The sequence below is a fragment of the Bombus vancouverensis genome, chromosome 3 (genome assembly GCF_051014615.1).
Source record: "Bombus vancouverensis nearcticus chromosome 3, iyBomVanc1_principal, whole genome shotgun sequence".
NCBI lineage: Eukaryota > Metazoa > Arthropoda > Insecta > Hymenoptera > Apidae > Bombus > Bombus vancouverensis.
The window spans coordinates 18,976,347-18,995,585 of NC_134913.1; the positions used below are offsets into that span (position 1 = coordinate 18,976,347).

Consider the following 19,239-nt stretch of genomic DNA (forward strand, 5'->3'; position numbering starts at 1 on the left):
AGAACGATAGCCATTTAACCGGTCGATTAGCAAGCGGAGTAATTATACAACTTTCATGCAGATCGGTCAGCTAATTACTATAAAATCATCGATTCAGACAGAAATTCCCTTTAGGTCGATACGTTACCTACCCACGTACAAGCTTCTCGTACATAATCGACCCGCAAGCTATCCTTTTCCTCTTTTTTCTTCTTCGGAGGAGCGACTGGCGGCTTCCCCTTTCGCTGTGTAAATACATCGAAAGCCTCCTATATGACACAATCGAAGTAACAGGCGTCGATTACGTCAAAGTGAAACCGGCTCTTTCGTTGTATAATACGCGGACGAATTTAACCACGGCCAAGTCGCAACATCGAACAGGAAGCCACGCGCGCGCCAGCCTAACCGAACGCGAATCGTGGCTTTCACTATCCTTGGCAATTGTTCGCATTAGATGGTACCTCTGGTCGCCTAACTCGCTCGACTTAACCGACCGTGAACATCCTCATGGACCTTGAATACGAATTGTACGCGTGCAACGATTGGCTTCTCGCTGGCAGTGGTGAAACGTCATCATCGATTCGCCGATCGGACTTTGCCTCGGCCACCTTCAAGGTTCTACTAATTGTATCGTTCAATTGATCTATGCTGAGGCAACGTTTGGCTAACGATCGGACCGAGAAGCACTTTCCCTGGGAAATTCGGAACGTCCTTCTCGCTCGACGATTCAAAGTTCACGCGAAGAGAATGTACAGTCGTACATGTAATTTGGGACGTAGTCCATAAGTTTTATCACTAATGGAGGCATCGAATCGATCGATTTCGAAATAAGTCGCGTCTGTCGAAGATACACTCGATACGAGGATATTCGCGGTGAGCGGTTGGAAATTTTAATCCTGTTTATTCGCTGACAATTAACACGGATCCTGTGCGAATCGAGTCGCTAAGAGAGAACGCGTTTGAGTTTCACGATCGACGGAGGAAGACCGTCTTTTTTGATTGTATCTCATGTCGAATCCGCCAAAGTTGCATCCTTTTCTCGTTGCAGCGCGAAGAGACGAAGACGGTTGTCCTTGGTTTTTCGTCTTGCTGGATTAGATATCAACGCATCGGGTTATTTGTTTCGATTTCGAGGGATATTTCGACGCGAACTTGGCCTATATCGAAACGAAGTACTCTCGTTGAGAAATACCGCAACGGATATTGCTGGATCGCGTCGCGGGAATAATAAAAAGATACGTGACATAGTCGTTGAAAAGAAAAAACCGTGTCGAGAATATCAACCCGTAACGAGGAAAGGTAACCTTCGTAATCGAGAGCCGCTCAAATGTTGCAAGTGTAACGAGCAGCGAGATTTCATATCGCTTCGATGTCTAATTGCAAAACGTTTCGTGGGAATCGAAAACGTGTCGACAGCCTTCGACGAAAAATCCATCGACAGGATTTTATTTCGACGAAAAGATGAAACAACGGTCTTCCAAGATGAACGATGCAAGCGACGAATTTAATAAACACTCGATACGTATCTGACACGACGGATACTCTAAACTGGAAGTTTTTCAGAATACTTCTAACGCAACGGCTTAACGAATTTCAAATTTTCGAGATTTCCTTCGTTCCCGATGAGTCGATTCGGTCCTCCCTTGGCCGTTGTTGAAATGAAACGTGTTGTACGATTTTTACGAAATATAGTAGTTTTTCCTTTACTAAGCGAGTAATTTTCTTTCAAACAAAACGACTGATCTTGATAACCATCGACGCTCGAAAGGCAAAGAGGAGACACGAGGGAACGGAGTCAGAGGAAAGCGTGTAATACTCAGCTCCTTCAGAACCATTATGAGAAAAAATTCAATTTTCGACGTGGAAGAATCCGAGGAAGTTGTTGGTTCGATAGAGGACGTCGAAGATGATCAACGTGGTATTTATTGAATTTCGAGGATGAAAAATGCAAGCAACCAAGGGATGGGTAAAAAGAAGCAGGTGAACGATACCGGCCGGTGGCAACGGCCGAGCAATCGCCTTCTTCCCGCTCTCTCGTTCACGTTCTTATGCCGTTCGTCCAATTTGGTCGTGAAAAGGGTGTAAGAAAAACGAAGACACGGAAGACACAAAGGGAAGATAGCAGGAATGCCCTTCCATGAAGCACCCTCTGCAAACACAACCAAGCAAATGGACTGCTCGAGGCGCTGTTCCCTCCACGATCCACGAAGAACGCGTTCCATCGCGGCCATCGCGCGACAAAGTAGCCGACGAACTGTTCTCGAGTATTGTTCCGTGTTTTCCGGACGAGTTGGCTACAGAATGGCTCGTCGTTCCCTAGAATCGGGCGTCCATGTCATTTTCCCTGATTCTTCGTTTGCCTTTCGCACGACTATTTCTTTTTGGCTACTTCTGAGTATTCTCGAAGCGATAGCGACCGCGTTCGTGGATCGTTAAACAGCAACAAGGCGATCGCGTCGTCGTATCGTTAAGCGGACACTCGATCGAAGGAAAACGAATTTCGAGATGTAATTCACAAAGAAGCGACAAGGACGAGACGACTTCGAGCCATAAAATTTTTGATACAAGCTTCCGGTAGACGGTCGGTGGATTCATCGGCATACATCGCGAAATAACAGGGCAGCTCGTTGGAACGCGCCAACCATGAATTTTAGCTAATTAAAATACGCGATGCCGATATCGAAGCGGCGGCGGTGTTCGAAAAATGCATTAACGGTAAAGTAAACGGATAATCCGGGGAAACAAGGGGAGCGGAGTGGAACGTTATCGCGATTGTCGCGGCGCGCAACAATTGAATTAACGAGGAGATTAATTGCAAATAATAACGTTATAAAGCGGGTCCGTGAACATTCCACTTGGGCAAATGGTGCGGCCGTTGCGCCCCGATAACACGGGCCGCGTTATTGCTACGTTTTTCATCGGTGGAGCGCGCAGCATAGAGCAACGTGGACCGGAAGAGGGCAGGGGGCGTTTATTTCTCTCTACTTTGCGAGCTTATATTTTTTACGGCTCTTCCACGAGAGAGGGTGAAAAGGCTTCTCATCAAGGCCAGGCCAGTGCACACGCCGTGGCTCCTCCCAGAGTTTTCAAGGTACGCGGCACGACAAAGAAAAGCTCGTTTCGTAAAAAGCAACCGCGACTGGAAATTCAAGAAAAATCTCGAGTGTCCGTGAAATTTTCTGCGAGCGCGACTTCCAAAAAGGAAAGACGTTAACAACGCTCTATCTTCCAAGGACGGTGGCCGGATAAAATGCAAATTTATCGTAATTCTACCGCCGTAAACATTATGAGAAGTCGAGCGACGCTATAAACTGACTGCTAATCGAAATACATTACGCTCTTTCTGTTATTTTTCACCGCACCGAAATCTTTTCATCGCGCTTCCTGCTCATAAGAGTAGACCTTGCTCGATCTTTTTTCCTTTCCGTCCTCGGTCTCTCCTTTCCCCCCGACCGTTGGATTGGAAAACAGATTTGGAACTCGCAACGGTCGCATGCGATCGTCAACTTCATTCGAATGACGAGCCTATGTATATCTGATGAGCCGCGAATAAACTGGAACGAGCACGCTATTCTATCGAAGCCAAGAATTCATGCACCAAGGGATTAAGTAAGTACAAGTTTTCAGGTTAAGCCGGAGCGCTGGGATTAGTCAGGTAACTACAACGCCGGTTTCCTAGCTCGCGACCATTTCGTCGATACACGTGTACGTACAGCCAAGTTCTCTTCAAACATTTGTTCCGGCTTGGAGAAGCATTTGCTCAGGATTTCCAAACTCGAGACGGCCGCCGCCGTCCTTTCATAAACGCTACCGTTTGCGGAAACAAAGGTCCAACGAATATTTTCAAATGCAACACCACCGATGAAAATCCGCGGACTTCATAGACCTCTTCGTCGACAAGATTTTTCCTTTATTCGCACATCCACCTTTTCTATCGTTGGCCAGAAATAAGAATTCGAATACTGTCGCGATTCGAAAGAAAGAGGAAACGCTATCCTTTCTTGTTCCTTTATCAATTCTGTCGCTTCCGGTGTCCCATACACCTTAAATAGCGCCCACGCCAACGTTCTACGAGGACAGAGTCGGTGATTCATCAGCCGTTACTATGCCACAATAGACCTTTTTTTTGGTGCAAAAATAGCGCTCTAGTGAAACGCATACGAAGGAAGTTTCACTACAAAAGTCCGCTCCATGCGCGAATAATAAATGTAAAACAAAACAAAAAAAAAAAAAAAGATAAAAATAAAATGTGTAAACAAATTTTCGTTGCATTAAAATTCAAATTGAAAAATTTCATCCTTGCGTTTATTTAATTCTCATTCGTGTTTCTTCCGTTAATTTCACCCGGAAACATTTTAAACTTTCTTCGCGTCGTCGTAGCTATTCCTTCTACATATTTCAATCCTAATGTTAGCCGGTGCTATTTCTTTCAATTCAACGTATTCTTGGCAATATATCCATTTATGGGTCAAATCGTGGCGTCCTCTATATATAAAGGATGAGCCGCGGAAATAAAAGTTTCATGGTCCGTGACGTTCCATCTTGCGCGCGTATTTATTTGCCATAAAGAATGAAATATCGGGTATGCACGAGCGAACCGTTTGCGGCGTAAATTTTAACATTCACAGAGCTTCTTGCCGAGAGTCAAAACAACCGAGAGCGACAGCATTTTTCTTTTCTATTTCGCGAACTTGAAACGATTAACGATATCGATCCGTAGAAAAATTGACAAAAAGGCATCAGGCCGATGGAAATGTTTCGTTGTCCGATTTCTCGTTGCTCCGTGCCACTTGGAGCGGATTCTTTGACAAATCTGAAACTAAGTTCCGATTAAATCTGCGAAGCGAACGTTCGATGGGACCGACGACGCGTAAACGCGAAGCGCTTTATTAAAATGGAAGAATCGAGGATGGCAGAACGGCTCGGCAAGAAATTAATATCGCTCGGTTCGTAACTTTGACAAACAACTCGAACACTGTTTATCTTCGTTATTGTTTCACGGCGACATTTTCGACTACGTATAACGTTCATCGAACAACGAATCAATTTTTTACGTTCGCATAACGTAAATTTGTATAATCACTCGCAGCCTAACGATAAATATTTAGCATAGAAGAATTAGGAAAGTTTGCAGGCATCATTAACCGATCGATGTTTGTATCGACGCTATTCCAACTTTGACTCAGAACGTTCGCGCAAACGTTCTTTTTCTATTGCTTATGTACGTCGCCAGCAATGAAATAAAACCGAGTGAAAATCAGACAGGAAATAAAGAATAGGTCTGGTTGTCATAGCACGGAAAGCATAAATCTTCCAAGAACGACCAACAGATCTCGGAACAACCGATTTATTCAAATTAGACGGCACGAGTTCCGATTCACACAAGGAAAACGGTTACACGCGTGAACGATCGCCCGGAGACAGTGAGATACAAAACGATGGAAGTCTACAAACGAGACACAAATTTCTAAGGAACGCGGATATTTCGTAGCGAACGTGTAATAATATGGATCCCGGAAAGAAATAATTTCGTACGCGTGCTGAAAAAAAAGAAGAAAACAGCGACAAACGAGGTAATAAAAATCGACCTTGACGAAACGAAAGCTGGAAACAAACAGTCACGTCGGACAGTTGTGCAGTCATGAATAAATCGAGAGAAACCATAGACAAATAAGCGTATTCGAAAGAGATGACACGAGACAGCAGAAACATCACGCGATTTTTCGATCAAAGATACGTCGACGTAAAACACGAAGCGAATCGATGTAAAAGCGCTTTCGCTATCGACGATCATCATCCTCGTGCAAGGGTCATAGGAAAATCACTTTTCAAAAATATTACCTCGCCTTGTCGAACGAAGTAGCTTTCGCTCCACTCTGAGCTTCATCGCCATCGTTAACTACAGAGGACAGTCTTTCCGCGGAAGGAAACACCGGAGACAGCATTACATTTTCTATCAAATACTTCTCTGCTATTCCGCGAGCTATCGGATAACAGACAGTCGAAAGCTACAGGCCAGAGGTAAATACGTGTCATACATAATTTCAGATTCCCAGCGGCGTACGTACGTTGCTGGCCTCGGCTGAAAACCTTCCCGTAAACCGATCGGAGACGGGTGGAACGCGCGTTTTAGCTCGCAGCGACGAGGGAGCGAAGAAGCGGAGCGTGGGTGGGATCGGAAAGACGGAAGCAAGCGAGGAAGGTAGGAGACATAAAAAAAGAAGAAATAACAGGAAGGGAAAAACGAGAAGGGGTGCCGTAGGGGGTGGATGGAATTGAGAGAGAGAGAGAGAGAGAGAGAGAGAGAGAGGGAGAAAAAGAGAAATAAAGAGATAGAGATAGAGGGAGAGAAAGAGAGAGAGAGAGAGAGAGAGAGAGAGGAGGAGGAGGAGGAGGAAAGAAGCGGGGAAGGTTTTCCTCGAGCGCGTAACGACGTAAATAAAGGCGGTAAATCCGATCGAGAGCAATCCCTCGAGCGAAGGTGTGTACCAACAGGCGTGCATCGCAAACGAAGCGACGTATAGACGTGCGCGTGCATCGCCTCGCAACCAGAGAGAAGATGCAACGGAGCCGTGGCAGAGGCCAAGGATAGAATTTTCGAAGCGAACTCGCGAATCATCTACGTGCTACGAACACAGATGCGAATCTTTGTTAGTGCAAAGCAACCACACTCGGAACACACTATCGCGTACACAGACGATGAACTCGCGTTCTGTATGCGTCAACGTGCACACAAGAATGAATATAATCATGCTGTTTTACGCGACGACGGTAGCGACGGCACAACCGACATACGAGCGCCTACGAATACCCGGTGAGAGCGAGGTACGAGCACGTAGACCGCGTCCAACAGGGAACGCACGCACGAATTCCTGCAGCAGAAATTAGTATAATTATCGTCACCGGGTGAAGCTAGAATTCCGCGCTTCTTACCTTGCTTCGCAAGGGGAATTTAACGAACATTCTTCTTTTATCCGTAACGAACTTACAAGCAAGTATTTACATCTGCTATTTCTCATTTACGCTTTCACCGAAATAAAACTTACCGCTTTCTTCCTATGAGAGATATATTTTCAGAGAGATATATCGATTTGCCAGAATACGCGTAGATCGTGGAGAAACAAACGATCGGAAATCGTGACACGATACGACGAAAGAAAATAGCACGGATCCCGATTGCCTTTGCCGAGAGTCGTCTAAACGCTCAATGGCAAATATCCAAAGCAGTCTTTTATCTATTTTAGCGTAATACCAGTGAAGTATATCCAGCGTATGCGCGCGTATACGGAAGATAATATCGCACATACAACAAAGTAGCTTCAACGTCCTTCCTCCATTTATAAGGATTTCCATTCCCGAGGCTGCAGGATTTGCGATTTGATTTCCTTAAAAGGAGTAGCTAGCGAGTACTTGGCGAACTTGGCGTTTTCGACCAATCGGATGTTCGAATTGACCGATCGTCGAAGGAATTCTACGTTATTGATATTCACCGTGACCTCGGGGTGGTTTCTTCACTTTCCTATGGATAACGCCTTTTCCCTCTTTGAACGGTACGGCGGATTACTTAATCCCGAGGACCAGCTGCTCACGCTCTCTCGTCACGTCCCTTCAAACGCTGACGCAACCGGTCGCGTTTACACTGATCCGCGTCGTAATCCGATCGGTGAAATTGTTTCGTTCATAACCAAGCAACCGTGAATCATCTTTGCTACTCTATCATTCGGCGATCGATAGCTCGTTGTTTCGGAAATTTTCGCCTTTGTCGCCGGAACTCCCGTAAAACTACGACGGACCACCGAAGTGGTCAACTTTCCTCCAGGGAAAACTTTGAGACAACCGATTGACCCTGTACGCCCGAACAATAATGCAAAGAAAAACAGTGTCTTCCACGTCGTGGCTAACGACAACGAGAAGTACGGTGTTTCTTCGTATTAATGAACGTTATGACTTTAATGAGTCACATTGGTAAGTACGCACGCAAACGCACCACATGATCGCCGTACCTATTACGCTTATGTAAACAGCGTATTGTACGTATGCAAAGAGCGTATTATATTTATATGCCGGTAGCCGCGGTTCGTTATGTAAAAGGGGCATTGTGTTAATGTAAATCGCTCAGGAATCACCGCTCAGACGATTCGGGAATCGAATTAACAGGCGTAAATGATCGTCGAGAGTTAGTTACGACGTAAGTCGTAAGGGAACGATCCGAGTACGTATATAAAACTATCGATTGGACGATAGGGAAATTAAAAAAAAAAGGAGCTACTTCTTTGGAAATGTGCCTTTGCAAGCGACCCGTGCAACACTCGGTAACGCGAGAGCGTTTTATTTATAAATTGACCGTTGTCGATGTTAAAAACTACCGGCTATGTGATACGACGCTTCCGGTAATAGAGAAGTAGCAGAGGTCATCTAATACGAAGCTAAAGTAGTAAATTGCAGTAGCAGTTCGGTGCATGGCGCTCGATGCAGCATGAAGGTAATTCAGTCGCGATATTACAGTTAGTACGACAACACGATTTACAAGTCGGTGCAAACAATTCTATTTCAGGGATAAGTGGCTCTCCAGCGTGGTAACAGCGTATTCATGATCCATGCCGGTATGCAATCGGTATGAAATTGTGAGCTGTTCTGCGAAGAAACGCGACACGCTTTTCCGTTCGTTATTATCGCGAGATATCGATGACATTGCCACCGAAGCATCAAGTATCACAGACATCCACCTATCCTTCCAATCGAAATACGGTTCTTTTTAATTACTTTCTCGAAGATCTAGAGACGCTCCAACTCCAAGTTGCCTCGTTTTGAAATTCGGTGAACCGCGAAAATCAGCGAATATTCTACAACGAGGCTATTTTTATCGAAATAACACATCTTTTTATAGTTGATAAAACTTGCGAAACGGTTGTCGTTACTTTGTACCTTAAATAAACAAACATGATATTGCACGAGTATAGAACGTACAGAAACTTACCTGAACGACTGTAGGAGGCACTGAGCGAAGTACTATGGTAGGTGAAAATATACGCTGATCTGTCTTTGTGCGAATCTCAAATTTCATTAAGAAAGAATACCTAATTAGCAAGGATGCCGAAGCAGTGCTCCGAGATCTTCCGGCTCATGCGCGCACCGCGGTCAGAGCGGAACGTTGTTCGTTAAGTTAGAGAATATTCGTGTGACGGGGCATCGACAATCTACGGCGCAAACGGCCAATTTATTCTTCCTGCTCAGGTTGAAAATAGCAAGAACGTTAAACGTTCGATCCGGTCAGACGGTAATAGAGCGTTAAATTCGGGACGATCGAGAGCAAAGAATATTCGACGATTTTATCGGTGATAGAAAATCGTCGATATATCGTGGATGAAATTTAAAAGTAGCAGCTACTTCCGGTCAGAGGGTAGCTAACGCAATATCTGCTTTCACAAGAAGGATTTATCGCGTAAGGTACCGATGCTTTCAGAGCGGACGCGTCGTGAAGCTCCATAATCGATTTTCTTTCCCCTCTCTTCTGATATCAGCCTCTAGCTTAATGGAACTGGCAAAACGCTTCTCTCTTCTCGGTAACCGAATTACCCGAAAAATGGCCAAGGATCGCGTACATGGTTCTTGGCCGTTTGGGAACGAATCGCTAGAAAGATGAAAGAACCTAAGAGACGAGATAAAAAGAGAGAGGACGAGAAAGACGAGGAAAATAAAGGAAAAAAGAAAAAGATGATGCGACTCGATCATGGAAATTACGTGAAATTACGTAAAATTACACGGAAAGGAACGAAACCTGTTCACCGGGGTTGAAAGAAATTGCGGAAACGATAGATTTCGGCTGTCGAAAAACGCCAATCCCACGATCATTCGCGTCGCCGCGACTGTTATAAACGTGTGCGGATGGATCCACTTATTTTTCACCGAAAGGGAAAAAACCATCGACGTTTCCCATCGACAACGACGAATCACCGGACGGCACGTTGTAAACCTGCCACACTACCGCGTTTCTGTTTCTTCTATTTCGCGTTAGCGCGCAATCTGTCCCGATAAAGTGTAAATTGGAAAACTCATGGTCGTCGTCGATCACCGGGAGCATTGTCGTGCACCATCTCTAAAATAACAGAAATGAAAAAAATAGAAAGAGAGAGAGAGAGAGAGAGAAAGAAAGAACAGGCAAAGAGAGAAAAAGACGTGCATTAGGTCGAACGTTAGAGGAACACCGACGTGTCGCCGATCGATTACCAACGCCATCGCGAATACGACGTGGTAATTTTTGCGTTTCAACGATCGTCTACGGAGGAAACAAACCATCGAGAATCGACGATCGGCCATTATCGTTTCATATTTTACGACCACCCCCGATCTAACCGCTATTCGTATTCCGGTCGCGAGGTAGACTTTCGAAAAATATAACGGGTGTTCCGGATCGGCGAGCGACTTCATCGCCGCCGCCACGACGGTCGAATACCAAAGAGGAGGTTCCCGGCCCGCTGTCTCGGCTGAATAAATTTCAATTTCAACTGAAATAGGGAGAGAAGGGAGGAGAGAGAGAGAGAGAGAGAGAGAGCGTGGCGCGCGACGTCGATGCGACAGCGACACGGTAAAGAGAACGAGTTCGAAGTGTTGGTGCATTTACGTAAGCCGCGTGTACCACTTCGTCTACGAATAATGCAATTAACTTGTTCTACAGATAGCGTAATTCAATTTCTGGAAAGGCACCCCGCCTCTACAGGTGAAATTAATTGTTCGTGGCGCGAAGGAGAAAGGGCTAAGCCTGCCGCGGTCGGGAGAAGGCGGAATCCGAGCGAGTATTCCGAGCAATAGCGAACCTTCTCCAAGGGGTGGAAGATTCTTACAGAGCTCGATATTCCAGATAACATCGCCGCGGCTAATTGCAAAGTACCGTCGCCAAGATCTCCTAGCAATTAATTATCTCGACAAGTGGCCAATTAAATAGGTAAGACAAATCGTCGACGTTCGGTACGACGTAACACATTCTCGCTATCCAACCGACCTAGATCGGTGCTTAAAAAAAATCATTCGTGAAATCGGGAACCTGGCGAGAGGTTAGACAGTTTTGCCGCTATTTCACGAAGTCGCAAATTTTAGAGTAAGTTTAGTTACGGCTAACCTCGTGACTTTATCTCACGGTAACGTTTAGTAGATCCTCCGCGAAAAGAAAGAGAGGGCGCAGCAGAAATTTCCAAGAAAACACGCTTGAAGATGGATCTTCCTATATTGCAAACGAAGGAAATATTGCAACGTAGAACGAGTATCGCGGACCCGACGATGCGCAATACAAAAGCAACGGCGTCAATTAATTCAAAGCTGACCGAGCTCGAAAAGCATCGAATCTTCGAGCAAATTGTATCGTGTGTAAACTGGGATACGGGCTAGCTGTTTTCAACGGTAGGATGGCGTGTTTCTGGTGACATCCGATTAACCAACGTCGAGCCGGGGTAGCTTCCGTTATTGCGGACGAGTTGCCTCGGCCCTCGTGAGTGTACGATCCTACGTGGCTAAACAGGTGACTCGTGTACACAACGCCGCTTTAGGGAAACGTACCCTATGAACCCGATGGTTCTCGAATCAGATTACGACCATCCTGTTAAGTTCTACCCATCACCTAATCGAGCACCAGCCACACAGTGCCCCTTTTTATCTGCAGGTGGCCTCTGCACTCGTTTGCATTTCAACGAAACGCGGCTTCTACTACTTGTGCTTACAAATGTTGCGATTTCCACGAAGCAAACGGCCAAAACAAAGCAAAAGTCGATTATCGATCGAAACGACGCGTGACGTTCCTAAAGGGATCGACCAACTGTCTTTAAATAGCTTCTCTGTGTCTGTGAAATCAATTTCTTACAACACAAAATAAATCAGGACAATTCGTAAAACGAACGACGCTAAAATTGTAGAGTTTTCACTTAGGAGGCCGGAAGAAATTAGTCCAACACTGTCGGCGGCGTGTTATAAATTCAGGCGATTCTGCCAGGACGCATCAAGAAGCGCGACATAGTCAACGCCAGGTGAATTCATTCTATAGTTTCTGTTCGAATTTCGTCGTTCCTCGAGCTTCTTCCGTTGAAACGACAGAGAACAAACGAGAATCGACAGACTCAGATATTTAAAATGTTTCGCGAAACGCCTAATTTGCTCGGACAATCGAATTAGCATCGACGTTCGTTATAAGTTACAGGCGAGCTGGCTGCATTTCCCTGGGAGGCACAGCGCAGGATGAAACAGCGAGTATTATGAAGCAACTGGACGAACACAGTTTTCAGGTTAGCAATGCGCGCACAATATTCCACGTTCGAACTCGTATATCGCTACCGAACGTGAAAGGGGTCAGGCTAATGGTTCGCGGCGAGATGCAATAATCTATGCGATTCCCGTGGCGGGCCGCGCTGCTGCATCTACGTGTACGTTGCGCTCAAACGTGTACACGGTGTCTGGTCGTAACGGTTACCGTGAAATTCAATCCCCTTCCGGGTTGGTTCGACAGGGAAAAACTGTTCACAGTAAAAAATTACAGCGAGATAAAATTGATACGGGGATCGTTCACCGAACGCCCGGTTATCTCCGATGATTAAAGTCCTAAAACCACTCTATCCTCGTCGAATTTATGCTCTCGATGCTAACGTTGCGATCGTTAAACGTGAATAAGGGAATATCGCGTACCAGGAAGTATCAGTGCAAGCGACAACCTTATCTTTCCTAATGAAAGTGTCGCTACCGATGATAAAAGCTCCCTGGGGGATGCTTCCGGCGTTAGCTCGCGTACGCTTCTCCCTGGTAATAATATAAGAAGCTATCTGCTTAGGAGTACGCGCGTGAAATCTCCTGGATACATACGTTCGCTCTCCACTATCTGCAATATGTATAATGCGAGCATTGGATGATTTACAAACTATGTGTACGAACGTGGTTGCAACTGTATACCCTCCTCTCTCCCCTTTAGATTTCTCCGATCCTCCACTTCGATCTTCCTCGCTACAGTTCCTCATTATCGTCGAACAACGATGTACAACAGCTAGCTACTCGACGTTCTACGAGCCTGGCCATTTCCGCCTAAAAGCGATATCGCTAATAGAATGGACGATCGGGCGTGTTCAAACCTGCTGGAAATTAGACGCACGATCGCGTTTACTCGGTGCCTTCTCGAAAAACGCGGCGATTCCCAGCGTCGAAGAAAGAACGCGCGCACTCGAGTCTAGAGTGGCTTTCATTTTACCTCTTTCTACGATTTCGAAGTAGGAACAATTTTCTTTCTTTTTGTAATTCGGCGATAAATATTTCGCGGCTCGAAGGAATTCTTCGTGCGATGAATGGCTCTCGAACGCAGCCTCGAGAGCTCGGCTTTCTCCGAAATTAGCACGATCAATTCCGCTCTTGAAAATTAATTGCCTCGCATGTCAAGAGGCTCGGTTGATTTAATCTCTCGGCTACGAACCCCGTGATCGACCGAGGACTCCACACTCGCTCGTTTTGTTCGCGATTTTCCTTTATCCTCCGCCGATCGTACGTGAATTTTCCATCGATCTCGCCTCTGTCTTCTAGCCAGAAGACAGCGCGCGTATAGGATACACGAGGAGTCAGTGGATCGCAAACTCCACGAAGAAGGCCATATTCTTTCTCTAGTCTTCGAGAAAATAAAGGAAACGACGAAACGAGCGAGAATACGGTAGGCGAGTAGACGGTCGGCGTATAAAAGTTTTATAAGATTGTCACCGAGTTGGCGAAATGATTTGGGAGTTCACGAGCTTGCCTCTCCTCTAAGGAAGACGAGCAGTGTGTATTACGAGGTGGCGCATACACAAGGACCGAGCTCGTAACCTCCTTCGTCGAGAGTTTAACAGGCCCTGGCTACGAGCTGAAATGCGGCCTTTCCACTTTACCGAACGGCAATAAAGCATCAGATACAACCGGCCGCAAGAGGAGAAACTCCCTTTCGCGTTCCTTACTTCCTCCACCTCGAACCTAGACTCTCGTCCCGCCGTACGAACGGACAGAGTTAAAACGTTTGTTGCTCGTGATTAATGGTAGCACGCGCTACGGTCGTTAGAACTTCTTTTCAACGTTTCCCTCTGCCTCTTTTCCTTTTTTCGTTAACGCTTCTGCGATCGGGTATATACGCGGGCAATTTCGCCGAGTTTCACGCTCCTTTTACCGTTACAAGGTAACGCGGGTTCCATCCGCCCCTCACCGGATGACACAACTTCGATTTTACGCGTTTAAATAATGCAGCTCGGCGCGTTACTCTGCGCGCTGTACAGTGATACTTATTGGGAACGTTCCCTCGGCTCCCTAACGTCGAGTCATTATTGCACGCGATAAAATATCGGATGCGGCAGGAAGCTGGTCGTTCCCTTCTTCGTTCTAGATAATCGTAGTTCACGGACGAGGAAAACGAACGACCGTTTTATGTCGCTGCCTAGCTAGCTGCACGCGTTCCAAAATATATGGCGACTAGCAACTTCTAACACGTTTTCGCCTGAGAATACGCGATTTACGCGTACAATTTGTCTCTTGTCGCGAAATATTCCTCTCGTTCTTCAAGTGTTAGGACGCGTGTCAGCGTTAGCTCGTACAATTTTTCACGGAAAATCAAATAGTATCGGCCCCTTGACGACTGAATTCGAAATCACGAGTCTCTATCTTTCCATAGCCGTCAACCTGCGTTTCAATCTTGTTGCGGTGTTCGCCAATTATGCCGTAACTGAGAGCACCGGCGCGAGTTTTGTAGCCACAAATTAATATCGAGATTCCGGTGGCTGACTGATAACCGGCTGGTTCGGGATATGTTATCGTTACCGGATATCATAATGCACGCGTTACATACAGGCACCGACGACATTTCGTAACAGTCGTAACAAGATATCAGAACGGTCTATTTGCTTGGTCGTTGGCTGCGAAGCTCACAGGGGACACAACGAATCGAGCCAGCGGAATGTTTCCCGCCGCAGTTTCCGCGATAAGACGAAGGCCACACATTCGTTCGCGGATCGTTTGTAGCGATCGATCGAACGGTATCGACGGGCAAGACAGGCTGAGCGAAATCCATTCAATTTTTCACGAGGTTTCTCGATGACGTTTGATGCGTCTAATTTATTCAGAAGGCGTCGCGTGCTGCGCGCGGAGCGGAAACGTCGTGCCGAGAGAAGAAACGCGGGAAGAGAAAAGGAGAGGAAAGAGAGAATAGAATAGAATAGAAGGCGTGAGTTGACGAAACGAGACGCCGTTAACGCTCGACAGTGTGCTAAGACTGATTTAATGGCGGCACGTAAAAACAAAGAGCACTATTAAAAACGAGTTCTGAATGCGAGCCAACGAGAAGCGCGGAAACCGCTGGTATTTTCAACTCGCGAAGAAAACGTACGGGAAGAGAAAAAGAAATTAGTCGTTTCGCTGGACAAAACAAATTGTAAATATATAAATATACGCGTGCGTGTACAGGTATAGATGTATAGAGAACACGTAGGCGTTGCCAGGTTACTCCTACTGGCATCGGTGTTAATAACGAAGCAATTCATTAGAGTTTACCTCTGGCCGTTCCATGAATTTACCAATAAATTCTCATTACTACTCCGCGAGCTGCGAGCCAGCTCTGTAAGTACGTCACTGAGCGCGAAACGAGCAAACATAAAACTCACGAGAAAACCGTTTGGCCGATCTCGTAACACGGGATGCAAAAATAAAACAAGGATTGCGGGTGGGGGAGGGGAAAGTTGTACGTTGCATTGTCGATATCCATCCCTTACGTAAGCCTCGAGAAGAAGGACGAGTACGGAAGTAACGAGAAAAGAACGCAGCCTCGAGGTCTTCCCGGAACATTTTTACGAGACTAACTACGTATTTTCGTTTCGCCTTCGCCGACTCTTTGACCATTTGGCTCTCGATTCGCGACGTCTCGCGAACGCTGAGAATGATTCTCGTAGATTTTGACACAGAGACAGACAAGATGACGGATGAGAGACCGCAGGATGTTTCTAAGCGCAAAGTCAGACGCTAAACGATTCGCGGGATGAAAGGAAAAGTTGTCCAGAGGAAACTGCAGGGAAGTCGGGCGAGATAATTTTCTAAAAGAATTCCTTTGTGCTACTGGTGAAACACGGGTGAAACGACGTTTTCCGAGAGAGAAGACGAACCGTAAAAAACGCGGCCCGTAAACTCCATAATTATTCACGAAAATGGGAAAAAACAGCCACGGCGAAATTGCCTGAAATTCCGAGTGTCGGGGAAAGGTTTCTCCCCGAGGAAAATTTTGCATAAGATTAGCTCGAACGACGCGAATATAGGATAGAAAAGCAAAGGCGAAGGGTTCAGCCGGTTCTCACGCGGGTCACGAGGTCCACGGTGTGAAAGCATATTTATTCGATCCATTAGCATCGATTCGCAGGCCAAACTGCAAATTGAATAACTTCAAAGTCACACAAGCCACGTTGTATTAAACGCTGGCGTGTATCGAAAGTACCTCTATATCGATCGACCCTGTTTTTCCGTGACAGGGAAAATTAAACGTCAATGCACGTCGACGGACATTTTTTTTGAGGTGAGGGGGGGGGGGTTGAGGTACCGAGAACTCGTGGTCGGTAACGTTTACGAACCTATCGTTGCGCTGCATTAATTCCAGCTCGTCGAGTTCCCTTTTAATCCTCTCGAAAACATTTAACCAGTAGTGGCGGCAACATCAAAAGTCACATCCACCGATCACGTAGCACAGACCACTTACCAAGCACGACAAGCTGCCTTTCTAGACAATTATTATCGCGAGGGGACAGACGTCCTTGGATTCTGACACGTTGTCTTCCTGAGAAGTTCCGCGATGGCACGCACGGCTCCTTCCGTCTCGAAGGAAGTTTTCTTCTCGAATCACAGGCCAACTAAACAACTTCGTACTCGGTATTGTTCACACGCGACCGATCAAAGAGCCGTATATCACGATACAACGATAGACAGAGAGCAACGAAGAAGAACGAGGAAACTGCACGCACGCATCACAACATGTGATTCTTCTTCGTCGTCGAGCGAACGAACGTGTCAGCGAACCAACGAAACGATAGAACGACTCAATTGCTTTTTTTATTTGCCTGTTACACTTTCGCAAGTTACCCACGTGACAGCGAATCCACCTTGACCACGAAACAAGGTGCCGATACGAGGCACGAAGCAGCAAGCAACACCGTGAACTGAATTCGGTGGTAGCCGAAGCTACACTCGGGGCACGATTGACTCGCAGGCAGGCGCCGCCTGAGGCGCCTCCACCATCCGCAATGTGGAAACTTCCTCGTGGGCTCGTTACGTCAAGCATCCTTGTTTATCTACAGGATTTCTCCTGCCTTTACCTCCCTGGTTTCTGCCACTGTCGTATGTCACCGAATCGCGAACGACATCGAACTGTCGTGATATTCCTCGTGCTACGATCCAACATCCACAAAAAAAAAAAAAGAAAAAAACGTGACTCTTCGTGGAAATAACTTCGATACACTGTTCGTTTCGAACCAACGTGTGTGTGTGATCCCTGATACGTTCGCGGCAAAAGGTGCGATAAAAGTGCATTTAGAAAAATGCACGTATGATTCAACTTTGGAAAAAAGGACGACCACCCGAAGCAAACGTTCGTAGAAACGATTTTAGTCGTGATTCTACTTTATCGCAAAATATTTGTTTTTTTTCAGGAAACCGAACCAAATGCGCGAATTCGATTTACCGTAACGGCAAGTATCGGATTCTCCTTAATAGCGTTATCGACGGAAACGTAGAACGAAGACAACATTTTTTCCCCCCTGCTTTCTAAGACGCCGGTGTGCTCGAAGGTAGAAGGGAAACTTGCCCCTTGGGATCGATCGATTGCCAATAGGTGTTTGTCGATACAAATTCAATATCCTCGCGCGCGCACCCCGTCCGCATACACTCTCACCTCCGTACCAGGGCACTCTATCGACGGTGCAGCTATTTTGGGAACAAAGGTGGGAGAGTCTATGCACGCTTGCATTTTCGAGCAGTTTCTTGAACGGCCGGTCTGTCTACCTAACCGATTCGCGAGCCACGCGCATCAGAAATATGAAAGTCGCTAATGTTATTGGGTCATCCGGTTCGGCCGGCTCATTTGTCGACATAAACTCGTCGAAACGATCTTGTACACGCGCCTGCTCCTCAACCGAATAGTCGATGAATCTGATAAAACAAAGTTTCTCTTGAAACGAACGTTTCCGCCAACGTTGCTGTAAATTTTCCCGTTCGAAATAACGACAGATAGGATATCGTATCGACGTCTCTCGTCGAACAGAGACTTTGCATCGCTAACCGCTGTCGATACTCGCGAGCACACGCGGACAATAAAGTTCGAACGCCAATCGACGATAGTTGATCCCAAAACGGAAACCGCGTAAATCACTCAGCGATGAAAAGAGAACGAGACGCAAGAACGAAGAACGAAGAATTTACACGCAGCTACTGCAAACTCGGGACTAGAGAATCCCTGTTCGATAAAAGTTAATTTTCTTGCAGGAAAAATGAACGGATTCCGCAGTAGAACGAGCGAAAACTGTCCGTTCGTTGAACATGTTGGAAACAGCGAGAGCGTGGAAGGAAATGTTCGCAAAGCGCTTACTTCGCAGTCGATTTTGACGAAGGTCGGAGCCACGTTAAGAACAATCAGCCAGTAGAATATTGCTTAGGAACAAGTGACTCGTACCTCGAGCAGCCAATATGTATTCCAGGTGCATACAACGACCGAAGGTTCTTGGCCCTTGCGTGCACCGTTAAGTCAGGCGAACCGACCAGTTTCGAAGCCGTGCAGTCACACCTGAAGCCATCTAGCCATCAGTGACGGATTCGATTAATTTAATCGGACGAACGAACGCGGATACAAACGTGTGCTAGATTTTTTCTTCGCATATGCAAATCGTACGACGTAAAGTTCTTTTTTATCGATTCAAAGGTTATCTATACGTGGCACAATCTTTCGGAAAGGCCGTTAAAATTTAACTACGTTCGACGTCAATCGTTTTCAACGTGATTCGTAGTTTGAAGAGCATGAAATTATTATTTATTTAAAGAATGCATCATATATGACCCTAACTCCAAGCAACTCGGTCTAAATTAAAGCATATTCAGCGCGACTAAAATATTGCGAGCCCAAAGCGCAGGAGATCGATACATATTTTCCATATCATTTTAATGTTTTAAGAATCGTCTATTCGCGAGACTCGAACACGAAACAACGATTAAGCGTGACATTTATGCCACGAAATGCATATCGACTCCCTTGCA

The 19,239-nt window shown here is 46.1% G+C and overlaps 1 protein-coding gene across 1 annotated transcript in view; it reads right to left on the reverse strand.

Moving 5' to 3' along the window:
* The window catches only part of LOC117154319 (protein gustavus), a 156,609-nt gene extending 140,006 nt beyond the window's left edge, over positions 1-16,603 (reverse strand). Inside the window, exon 1 of the mRNA XM_033329225.2 lies at positions 16,572-16,603. Within this exon, the coding sequence (XP_033185116.1) occupies positions 16,572-16,588 (17 nt within the window). The 5' untranslated portion in view covers positions 16,589-16,603. The remainder of the gene's footprint in view (positions 1-16,571) is intronic.
* Between the last annotated feature and the right edge of the window lie 2,636 nt (positions 16,604-19,239).